Source organism: Dreissena polymorpha, chromosome 9 (genome assembly GCF_020536995.1).
Source record: "Dreissena polymorpha isolate Duluth1 chromosome 9, UMN_Dpol_1.0, whole genome shotgun sequence".
NCBI lineage: Eukaryota > Metazoa > Mollusca > Bivalvia > Myida > Dreissenidae > Dreissena > Dreissena polymorpha.
Genome location: NC_068363.1, coordinates 32,510,485 through 32,526,836, shown reverse-complemented (window position 1 = coordinate 32,526,836; position 16,352 = coordinate 32,510,485). Strand labels below are relative to the sequence as shown.

General features: G+C 37.2%; 1 protein-coding gene and 1 long non-coding RNA gene across 2 annotated transcripts in view; one reads left to right on the top strand and one right to left on the bottom strand.

The window, feature by feature from the left end:
* The window catches only part of LOC127843671 (uncharacterized), a 157,524-nt gene that overhangs the window by 100,613 nt on the left and 40,559 nt on the right, over positions 1-16,352 (bottom strand). The gene's annotated exons all lie outside the window — the stretch shown is intronic.
* On the top strand, positions 1,158-10,278 carry LOC127843668 (putative tyrosinase-like protein tyr-1). The gene is made up of 4 exons (XM_052373376.1): positions 1,158-1,911; positions 6,579-6,776; positions 7,111-7,553; positions 8,881-10,278. The coding sequence occupies exons 2-4, from the start codon at positions 6,643-6,645 to the stop codon at positions 8,907-8,909; spliced, it is 606 nt and encodes a 201-aa protein (XP_052229336.1). The 5' UTR covers positions 1,158-1,911; positions 6,579-6,642; the 3' UTR covers positions 8,910-10,278.

Here is a 16,352-nt window from a genome sequence, read left to right as displayed (position 1 = left end):
TCAATTTAGAACGAGCCTGTGAACCAAGCACTGGCGTCTGAGGCTTGCTTGAGGACATACTTTGTGAACAGACTCACAGCCAACCCAATGCTACCAGAAGACTACGCCATGCTCGCAGGATTCGCAGAGAAAAAGTAATTATTATGCTGCACCTTTCACGACATTTCAACATAAACATCTATTAAGTGACACAAACTGATTTAATGTACAAAAGGTATTCGTCACATCACATACAGAGACATTTGTCACAACCAATGTATACATGGTATTCTCATATTCAACTACAAACAGTATTCGTTACTTCAACTAAATAAAGATGATTTTGACGATCTAGTAATGCAAATAAAATCACATTACACGATTCGTAGTGGGGGAAGACTTTGACATGTTTAAAAAGCTTCCGCTCATTCTGGTTAAGGGCTACCATGTCCATTATACAGTCACGCAATGTTTGATGGTCTTATACGTGGACATAGTTGCTCCTGACTTGAATGTCAGGATTTGCACGCCATTCTGCAGCTGCGTTGGCCGCTTATAATATAAGACCCATTTTCGTATCATGCGGCTAAAAAACCATGCCTTTTAAAAAAAAAGATTTTTGCATGTGGATCGATATAAACTTTGTATATACAATGATGTCTTTGCATGTTCGTTCGACACAAAGGTTCGGTAAGAATCTTCCTTCTAGCGGATACCGGGTACGACGTGACATCCGAGTCCTATCTGTTACGGAACGACACAAGCTGTTCCGAGCTTTCAATGTTCTCTACAAGGTAAGTATGACCTCATCTCAATTTTACCCCATTAACGTTTTATTGCAAAGGACTCATGTAGCAATAAAATATTTTACTAGTGTAAAGTGTTACATCAAACAAAAAGGTCAACTTGTTTGATTTGTTGGTAAACGATGAACATGCGATATTTATACCAAAAACATTACAAAGACAGAAGCCATTACAAAATTATCGGCAAGGTAAATTTGTAATTGATTATATAATGTATCATTTTATGTGTAAAATCAAATTTAAGGAACATATAACTCTGATTAATCTTTCAACATTTAATGGATTATTGAAAGTATAACTAGTGTAATATAACATTCAATAAGAAGCTACCTCAGAAATGGTGTTCTTTCTGTGGAAAGTATATTTCTTAAGATATATACACCTTACTGATACTCATCCGGTCTTATTAATTAACAGTATCATAAGGTTCACATTTTTTGCCCATATTTTTGACAGGGGTTTGCGTTTTCTGCAATTTACGAATAACGCCATACGTGACGTTATGGTTCCTTAGACGTTTTGTGGAAATCACTTGATGTAATTGATGTCATAGCGTAACGCCTATTAATGTTTCTTGTTTCACACGGGCGTACTGGCGCGATTCGGCCGCCTTCACGGCATCCAAACTCTCCGGAAACACAGCGGGGCCAGCTTCCTGCCCTGGCATCGTGTTTTCACAGCGGCGTAAGTAGAGCCAGAATTATCGCACTTTGTCCAGCAAACATAGTTTAGGGACACAGTTATCATGATTGATAATAAATTAATGGTTTGCTGTTATTTTCAAGAGTGTTTGGCTATCATGGAAAGAGTTAATGATTTCCATACATAGTGCATGTCTGATATGTCGGTCTGCTGCAGGGTCGAGGAGAAGCTCCGAGAGATCGATCCGGATGTGTCGCTGCCCTACTGGGACTTTACCATGGACAATTACCTCCCGGTTCCATCGGTATCCATCATGTGGAGCTCGTGTTTCGCTGGCAATGGCAACGGAACGGTCCTCGAGGGTCCCTTCCGGAACATGTACGGCGGCTTGAACACTCTGATCGAACGCGACATCGCGCGAAACGGAACGCGACTTATTAACAAGGACGAAATCGATAAGCTGATGGGACTTTGCTATTATGCGGTAGGTTTGCGTCATATGTAATTATGTCAAATGTGATGGGTGCCCAAGCAACCAAGTAACTAGCATTAATAACTGCAACCAAGCAAAATAAAAAAAATGCCATTAGAGTTCCCGTTTAATGAACAAATCCCAATTCTTAATAGTAATTATGCATTATTCATTTGTTCACATAAAATGATAAGTTCAGAGATGTCCACCTTTCTTAAATATTGATAGTTATGGATATCCTTTTAATTTACAAAATCATAACATCTATTAGGTTCTAGCCTTAGAATCAAGTCAAACCCTTCTCTCGATATTTCTTGTAATAGTACCTTTATTGAATCTACATCTTCAAAACAATACCTAGGGCTACATTGGATCAAACCTTTTGTCCTTTGATGCCATGGATCGTTCAGTAATTCTGAAGGCCAACTCCAGGTTAAAATATCTATATAGAAAAACAGAATACTAGTATCTCACTCAGCAAACCAAGAAACGTCTTGTCATGTCTTTGATCCAATGTGTTTACGCTTACTCAATATGGTACCATAGTCTCACCAAAGTGTTACAGAATAAGCTCCACACCACCCAGAATAAGGTATTGCGGTTTGTCCTAGGTCTCGATGCAAGGGCACACATTGGACCAGAACATTTTCGATTGATCAACTGGCTACCCGTCAATAAACGTGTAGACCAGATGTTTTGGCCATGCGTTTAAGATTACAAATGGATTGGTCCCTGACTATATGATAGAACATTTTATTAGCTCATCTATTTTTTGAAAAAAAATTATGAGCTATTGTCATCACCTTGGCGTCGGCGTCTGCGTCGGCGTAGGCGTTGGCGTCCGGTTAGTTTTGCGTTTAGGTCCACTTTTCTCAGAAAGTATCAATGCTATTGCATTCAAACTTGCTACACTTACTTACTATCATGAGAGGACTGGGCAGGCAAAGTTAGATAACTATGGCGTGCATTTTGACAGAATTATGTGCCCTTTTTATACTTAAAAAATTGAAAATTTTGGTTAAGTTTTGCGTTTAGGTCCATTTTTCTCAAAAAGTATCAATGCTATTGCATTCAAACTTGGTACACTTACTTACTATCATGAGGGGACTGGGCAGGCAAAGTTAGTTAACTCTGGCGTGCAATTTGACTGAATTATGTGCCCTTTTTATACTAAGAAAATTGAAAATTTTGGTTAAGTTGTGTGTTTAGGTCCATTTTATTCCGTAAGTATCAAAGCTATTGCTTTCATACTTGCAACACTTACTAACTATCATAAAGGGACTGTGAAGGCAAAGTAATGTAACTCTGACTGGGATTTTGACAGAGTTATGAGCCCTTTTTATACTTACAAAATTGAAAATTTGGTTAAGTTTTGTGTTTAGGTCCACTTTATTCCTACAGTATCAAAGGTATTGCTTTCATACTTGCAACACTTATTAACTATCATAAGGGGACTGTGCAGGCAAAGTTATGTAACTCTGAGTTGCATTTGGACGGAATTATGGGCCCTTTATACTAAGAAAATTGAAAATTTGGTTAAGTTTTGTGTTTAGGTCCACTTTACCCCTAAAGTATCATAGATATTGCTTTCATACTTGGAACACTCGCAAACTATCATAAGGGTACAGTAAAAGGACAAGTTGCATAACTCTGGTTGTCATTTTTACGGAATTATGGTCCTTTTTTGACTTAGTAACTTTGAATATATGGTAAAATTTTGTGTATAGATTCACTTTACTTCTTAAGTATCAAGCTTATTGATTTCAAACTTCAAATACTTTCATGCTATCATGAGCTTACTGTACATGGGAAGTTGAATTTTACCTTGACCTTTGAATGACCTTGACTCTCAAGGTCAAATTATTAAATTTTGCTAAAATTGCCATAACTTCTTTATTTATGATTAGATTTGATTGATACTTTGACAAAACTACTCTTACCTGACATACCACAATAGACTCCACCCAAACCATCCCCCGTGCCCTCCCCCCTCCCCCCCGAATCGCCCCCATAATTTTTTTTTAAGATCATCTCACAACTGACCACCACACCCTCACACTATACCCCCCGCCCCACCCCCCAATTTTTTTTGAAACGGTCAAAAAACACAAATATTTATTTTTATTATTTTATGATTGAAATACCGTCCAACCATCGCACCCAAGAATCCCCCACCCCACCACCCTCCACCCTCCCCCGAACCCCCCCATATTTTTTTAAGATCATCTCACAACTGACCACCACACCCTCACACTATACCCCCGCCCCACCCCCCAATTTTGTTTTGAAACGGTAAAAAAACACAAATATTTATTTTTATTATTTTATGATTGAAATACCGTCCAACCATCGCACCCAAGAATCCCCCACCCCACCCCCCTCCACCCTCCCCCGAACCCCCCCCCCATAATTTTTTTTAAGATCATCTCACAAATGACCACCACATTGCTCTTGTTCCGCAGGTCTCTATTCATTCATACAGGACCAGGGTAACTCACAAAGGTGCATTTGCTGTCTCTAAGGTCAAAGGTTTTGGGTCAAAGCCCTTTTGTTACACGGAATGCTCATTATGGAACAATTTACACTCCAGTATAATCCATATTGATATATTGTCTGTTTTAAGTCAGACCTACCTACTTACCTACCTACCAACCTACTTACCTAACTACCTACCTACCTACGTACCTACCTACCTACCTACCTGCATGCCTGCCTGCCCGCCCGCCTGCCTGCAAGCCCTCCCGCCCCGCCCTCCCGCCCGCCCGCCCGCCGGCCCGCCCGTCGCCCGTACCTTCCTACGTACCTACCTACGTACCTACCTACGTACCTACCTACGTACCTACCTACGTACCTACCTACGTACCTACCTACGTACCTACCTACGTACCTACCTACGTACCTACCTACGTACCTACCTACGTACATACCTACGTACCTACCTACCTACCTACCTACGTACCTACCTACGTACCTACCTACCTACCTACCTACGTACCTACCTACGAACCTACCGACGTACCTACCTACGTACCTACCTACGTACCTACCTACGTACCTACCTACGTACCTACCTAAGTACCTACCAACATACCTACCAACGTACCTACCAACGTACCTACCTACCTACCTACCTACCTACCTACCTACCTACCTACCTACCTACCTACCTACCTACCTACCTACCTACCTACCTACCTACCTACCTACCTACCTACCTACCTACCTACCTACCTACCTACCTACCTACCTACCTACCTACCTACCTACCTACCTACCCTACTACCTACCTATCTACCTACCTACCAACCTATCTACCTACCTACCTAAGTACCTACCTACGTACCTACCTACGTACCTACCAACGTACCTACCAACGTACCTACCAACGTACCTACCTACCTACCTACCTACCTACCTACCTACCTACCTACCTACCTACCTACCTACCTACCTACCTACCTACCTACCTACCTACCTACCTACCTACCTACATACCCTCCTACCTACCTACCTACCTACCTACCAACCTATCTACCTACCTACCTACCTTCCTACCTACCTACCTACCTACCTACCTACCTACCTACCTACCTACCTACCTACCTACCTACATACCCTCCTACCTACCTACCTACCTACCTACCAACCTATCTACCTACCTACCTACCTTCCTACCTACCTACCTACCTACCTACCTACCTACCTACCTACCTACCTATCTACCTACCTACCTACCTACCTACCTACCTACCTACCTACCTACCTACCTACCTACCTACCTACCTACCTACCTACCTACCTACCTACCTACCTACCTACCTACCTACCTACCTACCTACCTACCTACCTACCTACCTACCTACCTACCTACCTACCTACCTACCTACCCTACCTACCTACCTACCCCTACCACCTCAACCCACCCACCCACCACCCATCTAAATCCCACCCACCCAACCACCAACCCACATACCCAACCACCCATCTATCTATCTATCTATCTATCTATCTATCTATCTATCTATCTATCTATCTATCTATCTATCTATCTATCTATCTATCTATCTATCTATCTATCTATCTATCTATCTATCTATCTTATATCTATCTATCTATCTATCTATCTATCTATCTATCTATCTATCTATCTACTATCTATCTAGCTATCTAGCTATCTATCTATCTATCTATCTATCTATCTATCTATCTAGCTATCTATCTCTATCTATCTATCTAGCTATCTATCTATCTATCTATCTACTATCTATCTATCTATCTATCTATCTATCTATCTATCTATCTATCTATCTATCTATCTATCTATCTATCTATCTATCTATCTATCTATCTATCTATCTATCTATCTATCTATCTATCTATCTATCTAGCTATCTATCTATCTATCTAGCTCTATCTATCTATCTATCTATCTATCTATCTATCTATCTATCTATCTATCGATCTATCTATCTATCTATCTATCTATCTATCTATCTATTTATCTATCTATCTATCTATCTATCTATCTATCTATCTATCTATCTATCTATCTATCTATCTATCTATCTATCTTTCTATCTATCTCTCTCTCTATCTATCTATCTAGATTTACAAATATCAGCGTGTTCTGCATATTGATTATTGCTAGTTTCCATCTCGTTTTTTCCCGTCTCAATCAGAACATCACGACCGGAAACGATCCAAACTACCACCAGAAGGTGAACAATCTGGAAGTTCTACACGATGGTGTACACGATTTGGGTGGGTGGAGATATGTCCTACGGGGAGTATGCATCGTACGACCCCGTATTCTTCATGATCCACGCCTTCATCGATTACATTTGGGAGCAATTCCGACGCCGTCAGTCGTCTTCGATGTAAGACGTTAATATACTTTCACTAAAAGTAGCTGAACTTGGACGACTTAAGATTATAGATATAATAGTGTAGATATTATACTTTTCATCAACTTGGGAACTATAACATTCAAACAGAACAAGGCGGCGAATAGTAACATGTATAATATAACAATTAAGGTTAACTGAGTATATTATGTTCACAAGGTCTTTGGTTTAGATCCAAATTAAAAAAATTCAGCGATGTTTTTAACTTTTACAGAACAATAACAGAGCGATATATTTCAGTTTCTGCAACTTCCAACCAACATGTATATATATATATATATAAACAATCTTTATTTACGGTTTCCAGGTGTAGTGTTGATGTCGAGAAAGACTACCGTGAACCAAAAGACTACGCCGTCGACAACGCCCCCGGTCACGCACCCTGGGATGAGATGCACGGGTTCGAGTATCTGCAAAATCATGATGGTCTATGGCGTAACTGGACCACAGCCGTGTACGGCTACGAACCTGTGCCGAAGTGTCCCGAGTGCGGCAATTCAGAGAACCGCTATTGCGACATGGATGTCGATCAGCGCCGACCGGAAGGCGTATGCGTGACAAAAACGAGGTTTTTCTGCGTCGACCCGCCGCTTAACGACTTTAATAGAAACACGTCATACGAGGAGCCGGTAGGGGGCGGTGCAACGGTGATCCAAGACACTAGACACAATGAGCCACCAGGGGACGATCGCACTAGATTTATGTCGCAGACAGAGGGTCTCGCTATTGTTAGGCAGCAAGTAGGTCAAGGTATGTGGATTGTTTTGTTAGTCATAATGAGTATACTAGTTCTTGGGCGCTAATAGTTGTGTTCACTGTATTATTATTTTTTAAATTGACGTATATCAACTAGCCAAATTGTAGACACTCGAATTCATAAACATATGACTCTATTATTTGTTTGTTGCAAGCATAAAAGCCCGTATTATCTGATTTGATACCCTACATTTTCAAGTAGATCGAGTCTCACTTTTGTATAATGTAACGACAACATTTCTATTGGTTGCCCATTAATGTAAAATGAACACCATTTATTGTCTCCCTTTTCGTTAATGAGATAACACTTATTCATCTCAGCATTTATAGTCTTTTTTTAATGTTAAAAGTATTCCACCACAGTAATTAATACGATACTTATTTAACTGAATTATGCTAAACTTTACCTTGTTAAAATAAATCTCTGGCATAATTTTTTGAGTAAAAATGGAATCAGTGGATGCAGTAAATTATATTTAATGGCTTCCAATAATATATAATTGCGTGTCACACATACAGGATTTGTAAGACACCCTTTGTGATTAGTGTTGGCGTAAATCGATGTAACTAAGATATATACATTGCGTATCGGATTTTGCATAATATGGTCTCATATTATTGGTTAGTTATCCATTAATTTAGTCTATTAGTAAAAGTATGCAAAAACCTATTGATGTATTTTAGCAATAAGATGTGTACATTATTGTAAATTTCATAATAAATGAAATGTATCGAAGAATCATGAGCTTAATAACTAAATGAATTGATGATGGCCATTTAAATAGTCGTGTCGAGAGAAACCCATGCGAAATCATGATATGAATGTAATACTACTTTTCATGTATCGAACATATTTTTCAAGTTTAGACTATGCATCTATAAAGGATAAAATTATCTCAAATTTTGAAGACATTTATAAAAACAAATGCCAGTTTGCGCTACGCTACTGACGAAGTTTTAATTTCTAACTACGACCATCACGCGTTTAACGATTGCGTGTTGTTATATAGTATGGATACAAAAATATATCTATTTACTATAGTGTAAGTGGTTTTTGAGGTGGGCTTATATTTACGCAACAAAACTGTTGTAATATTGACATAGGGTGTTCGTTTCTTACGTTGTGTGCATCGACATAATTTAATAAAACCCGTTCCGAGGCGGTCTCCTGGGATTCCACTATTTATTCTGTGTGTTCTTAGTTGTTTTTTTTTATATAAATGGTACTGTATCGTATAAGATAAGCGAATTATAATACGAACGTCTCTCCTGGTAATGAATGTAAACAAGTATTTCTATATATTTTAATTTATTTTGTCAGTAACCCCATCGCTGCAATCAGTATCGTAAGAGGTAAAGTCAACTGAAGGCGACATCCCGACTCTGACATGAATATACAAGAGGAAGACTCCGTAATTTCCAGTGTTGACCGCAATGGTCTGCCCCGAAGAGACGAATACATCATTAGGGGTCGGATAACCCAAATCGCTGGTTTCTTTGCACGTATGCAATATGTCATTAACATAGCGGACTGTATTAATTTGTGTTACTGCCGCGCAATACTCCCAGTTGAATTGTTTTACAGCTTTTAAGTAAGTGACACAAAAGTTAAATAACCAAATGACCGGTAAGATTCGATTAATATTGAACAAACTATAGCAAAATCATGGATTTATCTAGTTAAGCAGATTGTCTTAATATTTTGTTTTTGTTTTGCTAACGGATGTGTAAGAAGGTTCTTTGTTAAATTTGTTGAATATGCGTTGAGCAAAAATGGCCAAGGTCATTAGAACACATATTACATGCGAATATCTATTTTACATAGTATCTTTTTATATCTCATCTAAAGAGTTGATTCCGATTGTATGTTATGGAAATCGTGGCTTCTAGGTGTGTAATCTTTTCAGATTGTTTAATTTCATTGATAAATACTTCATTCATATTCTGTTTTGCTTCGTCTCCTTTAAACTTTCTAGTAAATTGATAGTGTCTATGTTTATTCCCTCGCTATTATCAAATTTTAATTGCCATAGACTTAAAGCGATAGTACACATGTTAACTGCTTCGCTGATTCCGTAGTAGGTTTAACTTGCATTCGGTTCTTGATATTCAACTATTACAACTGTTTCTACTGTGGGTATAAATTACACGGATATTCGTCTGTTAAACTCCTTTTGTGAAAGTGCTTTTTATATTCAATCCACATAAAAGTCTCTGTTAAGCTCTTGACAACTCAGTAACTGTATTATTGTAAAACTGCTATCATTTAAGTACTCGTTTTATGGTTATTCCACCTTCAAACCACTGTTAAACGGGCATTAATGAACCATACTAACGGTATTATACTGCTTCATTTTATAGACATTCCAATCGTTTTAACGCTGGCTTCAGACCGTATTAACGTTGACTTCTGTTGTTCAATTGCATACAGTCCTTTATGATCGACATTTCTTGGATAATTCACAGTGACATGTATTGTACGGTTAACTGTTTCTGCAAATCGTGCTGAGTAAATGTAAGCTTTATGTAGCAGATGCATGTTGACTGTTTAACATTAACACATAAGCATTCATGTAGTTGTATAGATCACCATGTTAAAGTATGTATTTAGTTGTTGTTTGTCTTTGTTTATTGCGTTTTGCATTGATATGCGTTGCGATCATTTTGTTGTTAAACTATCATCGGATATTTTCAGATATGTACACTACAGTGGAATATTAAATCGTAGCTAGTATTCATTTGGATATGTGTATATGCTATAATAAAACTTTGATTATGGTATATGGTAAAACAATTGATTTACAATTAGTTGTATAATGTCGTTAGATATAATATGCAAAATGTATATTAAAATATGCTTTATATGTTTGCCATTTGAAAGATACGAGTAAGAATGATAAAAATTAACAATCCCACTACTCAAGATCATAACAAACACACATAAACGTCATTATATTTAAAAGTATGCATGCAACTTATATAATCAATGTATTTTTATTAGACACTGTTTTTAATATATCGGCAATATACAATCGTATAAGCATCGCATGGTCATTTATTAACAGGACAACATGACACGACACATCTTGAAATAACCCAACATATTGCAGCAGTCAAGAACTATAATTATAAACAAGAAAGCTAAAGGCCGTAATGAACAAGATTGCGGTCGCATATTCAAAGCTGGTCCCAAAAGGTTCATAAACGTTGACTAAAACACAAAGTTTTGTCCTCTGGCAATGTTTTTGAATAGAGCAGAATATTGTTTAGCATATATTTTATTTTAGAACATATATGTTAAGTTGTAACAAAACAACGGACAAGTTCGTTGCCCAATTACGTCATGTTTTCAAAACACCGGAAGTATTTTTAAGCGCCGGTGATTATTATAAAAAAAGGGTATGATCTGAGCCATTCAATTTTATGACGATTCGGTGAAAAAGTCATTGTTTCGTTTTCACATTTCACTGTAAAGCCTTGTAAGAGAACATAGCCCGACCAATATCGCCAATATTATTTTTACTTTTAGTGGGGAAACGTTTTTAATTTACTTCAAGCTATTGATAGAAAACCTATTTTTTACAAGGTTTCATTATGATTAGAGACACATGCGGCTTCCAGAGTTTTCAAAAATTTGACTTTAATCTGACATAGTAACTTAACTGTTTAACCTGTTTGATCTAGTTCCAACACCGGTCTTAATTTCATTAAGAAAACAAACCTGATTATGTTTTATGGAGATTGGAAATACATGCGGCCCTTAGGGTGTTCACAATATTCACGTTTTTGACGCATAACGATCGATTAACGACGGTCAAAAAGCTGTCAATAAATACCACAAGGAACTCACTGTTTTAGGGTATCTACACACATTATTCGGAAAAACAATGTCCGATGGATATCTTATCAATATACATACATATCAACACCGAGCAACTAAGTTAAATTCAGAAGGTAGAAATTCGACGAGGGCTGTAGTCATGGCAAGTGACCATTGCCCAATAGGAGACACCAATAAAACACATGTCATAAGCAGATAGAATCTGCCGAACGTTTAGTTAACATACATATTCGTAAATAAAATTTCACATTTGAACATGAAGAAACGAAATGAACAACATGAAATGTTGAAAGATCAATTGTCAATTTTAAATGATTGTTCAATTACTATGGGTTGAACGCGCTTAATACGCGTCCCAGCCCCCAACATGCACTAAAGACGTCTCTATTGTGTTTAATATTCAAATTTTGGTTAGTTTACATTGTACAAAATTAACACAATCACAAACGCACTATGACAAATGCGATATACTTGGACGAGTATGACTTTGAAGACATGCGAGGAAGCAGCGTAGTAGATCAATACTGGTCCCCTTTCTCAATAAGTGAACTATATGACAAGGGAACCATATGAGCATGTCGTTAACACTTCAGATAAATAGGGCTAGAAAAGCAAGCAAATGCTACGAACATATGTTTAATATAAATATAATATATAAACAAAAACGCTGTATTTATTTTATGCCGAAGCTTTTGACTTCACGGTCTTCATCAGCGGCCATTTTTTATTTTCAGATGTTTTATTATGTACGGATATGACGACGCCATTTCATCAACGTTTATTCTTGCACGTTGATGCCATATGGTCGGTATGTCCTTAGTTTTGCCTTCCACAGTTGCTCCATGCCATGGTTTTAAGGTACTCGTCCGACCCGCTGAGTTTTTCGAGTCCCATTATTTGGACATCATCCACGGAGTGTCCGTCTGTGTAGAAATGTTCAGCAAAATGCACGACGCCATATCTGTACATAATAAAACACCTGACAATAATGCATGGCCGCTGGTGAAGACCGTGAGGTCGAAAGCTTCGGCATAAAATAAATACAGCGTTTTTGTTAAAATAATGCAAGGCTTATATAGACCTTGTTATATATATATAAATATATATATATCAACATCCTGGATAACAAGGAACGGATAAAGACGTCAGAATCCGCATCGGTAAAGCATGAGATGCCTTCCATAAACTAAAGAACATCTGGTGATCAAGTGCAATGGGCATCAACATCAGAGATCGGCTATTCAATACCATCGTTAAGTCAGTACTAATCTTTCGAATGGATACCTGGATAACAAATGATGGACGAAAACATCATTTAGATAGATAAGTCACACATTTTGCAAGCCTGCATTTAATACAACATGACATTCCTACATATAAAACTATCACGGCAGAACGTAGAAAGGTCGGCCTAAATGCGCATTGTGACGTGACTTTTATGTAGCTGCACAGGAGACGTAATGATACCTGAAGAGACTGGCCAAACAAAGCAGAATCCTTTAGAAAGCTGGCCATTGTGCAATGTCCATCTTGCTAATATGAGATGAGATTTGTTCTACAGACATAACTCATACTGCAAGTGCAGATGTTATATCTTTATTGAGATCGTAAAATATTACAGATGCATCACGGATCTTGAAAATCGACGTCATATGTATTAAAATAACTATCGATGCAAAACATATATACAACTTTGATGGACATGTGTCGCTGGGGGAAAACACTCTATATTTAGCGTCTGCCTTGTATTGGTTTGGAAAGAATAATTGAACTAAATAATCTTTATCTATAGTTTGTTAATACAGACAAGAATCTTACGCAATTTACAAGAGTTGTCGACTAAACATAATCAAACCACGAAAAATAAATTGACGTTAAATCATAATTTGTTCAATTATACATTTCATGAAAACATGATAAATCGTGATTATTTTAATGAGCCAGACAAACTAGTGAGCATATAGTTAACAATTTGTCAGCATTCATACGTCTGATATTTATATATCTCCTGAATATCGAAATGTAAAGTAGAGTATATTTAATCGTGTTTCATAGTGCATGATCATTTTTGTGGACGAATTGATAAGTGAACAGAAGACTTATTGAATGATAAACAATGACAACAAATGAAACAAATATGTGCATCTTGATTTATTTTCTAATGTATTTGTTGGATAGTTATTATATTAAGTTAAAATCAATTTTGAAAACTTATTCATGAAAACATGAATGTCTACTTTAATATTGTATACATTTTGTTTCGATGAGTATTAATGACATTTGCTTGGAATGTTCGCCTTTACATTAAGTTGATAATGTGCGTCCGAAATAGGACACATAGTAAAAGCATATTGAAATCAAGTTAACACTCTAAACCACTAATATTTTACTTAATCTTGACGAAACTTTGTCGCACTATGCATCATGACAATATCTAGTAAAAAGTTGGAAACGGGGATTCGTTTGTCTTAAAACGTATTCAGGACACATCTTAGTAAAACCTTGTTATAACTCTGAAAACCAGATGTATGATATTATAAACCGAATTACAACTGTCAAGCTGAAAATGAACCAATCAAAAACAGAAACCATTTTATACGGAACAAGGCAACAATTATCTAAAATGTCCAAATCCAGTTTGAGTGTTGGAGGATGCATGATTAAGTTAGTAGACCATGTGAGAGATCTTGGTGTTACAATGACCAACACTCTTAACCTTGACCTTCACATCACGAAGAAGTGCCAAATTGCTCAAATTCAATTGCGTAATTTAAAAGCTATACGCAGGTATTTGACTCAGAAGTCAGCGGAGGTGTTAGTGCATGGTCTTGCACACTCCCATATTGACTTTTGCAATGGTTTATTCACCGATATACCAGCTTACCAAATTCAAAAGCTTCAGCGGACTCAAAATCAAGCCGCAAGAGTGGTCCTGAATGCGTCATTTGATCAACCAAGTACTGAACTCTTGAAACAACTTCACTGGCTACCAGTAAAAGCTAGAATCTTGTACAAAGTCCTGGTTATGGTTGTTCGTGTGGTCGATGGTTATGCTCCAGGTCACTTGCAAGAAGTGTGTGTCCCAGCAAACAGCCGGTATAGACTTAGATCACAAAGAGACTGTAATCTTGTTATTCCCAGGAGGCGAACTAAGATGGCGGGTAGATCTTTAGCTGTTGTTGGCCCGAAGTGGTGGAACAATCTACCAAGCAACTTAAAAATCATTGACAAATAGGGCAATTTAGATCAAGACTTAAAACTCATTAGTTCAATCTTTTTCACGGATAACCAATGTGCAGTGTTTGTGAAGCGCAATATAATACTTGTTTAATCATGTTTGCGCTATATAAGTGACATGTATTTGTATTTGAATGACTCAATCTTGGATAAAATCAGTGCCCACAATTGTATTATTGAAACTATCTAGAACAGGCTTAAATATTTATCACGTGTTGGGTAAGACAGATCTTTGATTGGTGTCCATTGAACTAAGGTAAGCGCTTAAAGGCTGTCATGGCCTTTGGTAGCAGAATAGCAGAACTTTTAAACTTAAATGCATATACTCTGTCATTTGTTTTTTAAAAACATGTATGGTCATCATTATGAATTGTTTCTTTATCAGGTTATGTCGCCTAAACATATTACACAACCTATAGTTTAACAAATTATATCATTATCTTATAACAGAAGTAAAATAATAATTAAAAATAGTTTACCTCATATAAATTTGTTTCGTCTTTGTGTATATAAACTACACAGGTCCGTTATTTTGAAAAGTGACCCGTAATGATGCGCGCGCATCTAGTCAGCGACCGCTATTTACAATAAAAATGAATTTTGTATAAAGAAGCGAATTTTTCCTTGTCCAACTTACGCAGGGAGACAACTCGCGCACAACAATAATTCGGTACATATTATTAATAGTAACTGATAAATATTGGCGGAATTTATATTGTGTTATTTATCTTTATTTCTATTGACTGCACAAACATGTTCGGTGTGATATAAGAAATAAAAACCTCACTTTATGCTCAAGAGCAGAATAGTGACCACCCAGCCAGCCCCAAATAGTATATGGACCTCAGCTTCAGTCCATATACTATTAGGGACTGCCTGACTTGTCACTATTCTGCCATAGGGCTCTCAGTGAGGTTTGCTATTTATTTAAATATATACTTCTTTATTATTATTTAATAAAAAGTATAATCGATTTCGTTCATTTGAGCTCTCCTTGGCGCAACATGAACTTCGTGTTCATGAGTTAGCTTCTTTGTTAGCTCAATCGGGAACAAGGGCACGAAGGTTAGCGTTTGTGTTTCTATTGGATCCGTTTTCAAAATCCATATTGTGGATACAATAGATGGTAAATTTATTGCCAAATGTTCTTACAACATTTTCAGATAATTTGTAACAACTCAATATCGGCTGAGTTCGAGATTAACAAATATGCGGCTAAGGACTGGGTCAATAGGTAGAATACAGAAAAAGGGTCTGTGAAGCCAACAATGCGTTACCAAAATTATCTTAGTAAATGTGTTTGTTTTGTATACCTCGGATGAAAAAAGTTGCTTTGGGAACACAACAATAGTTGCTAATTAATAACGGAGTTCAGTTCCAATATATCATAATCAAATATCACAAATTACCCTGAGAGTCAGAGTGGCCGGCTGTTAGCAGAGCGCAGGGCTGCAAATCTTACTATCGCGGATCAAACTCTACGGTCAATGATAAATGCCTCTGGTTTACGTAGGGCAGTTTTAAGTAAGTGGCGTTAGTGTGTAGATCTAAATATAATACGGGTAAATGAGCTAGCCCTGGACAAATGTGAGTCAGTTGCCCGTTGGAGGATTGAACAATTGTTTTTGTAGGCAACTATCAATCAACCAAACAAGCAAACAAAAATCCTACGTTTTCCTATGTTGGTTATTCAACAAATGATTTTTTATGTGTTT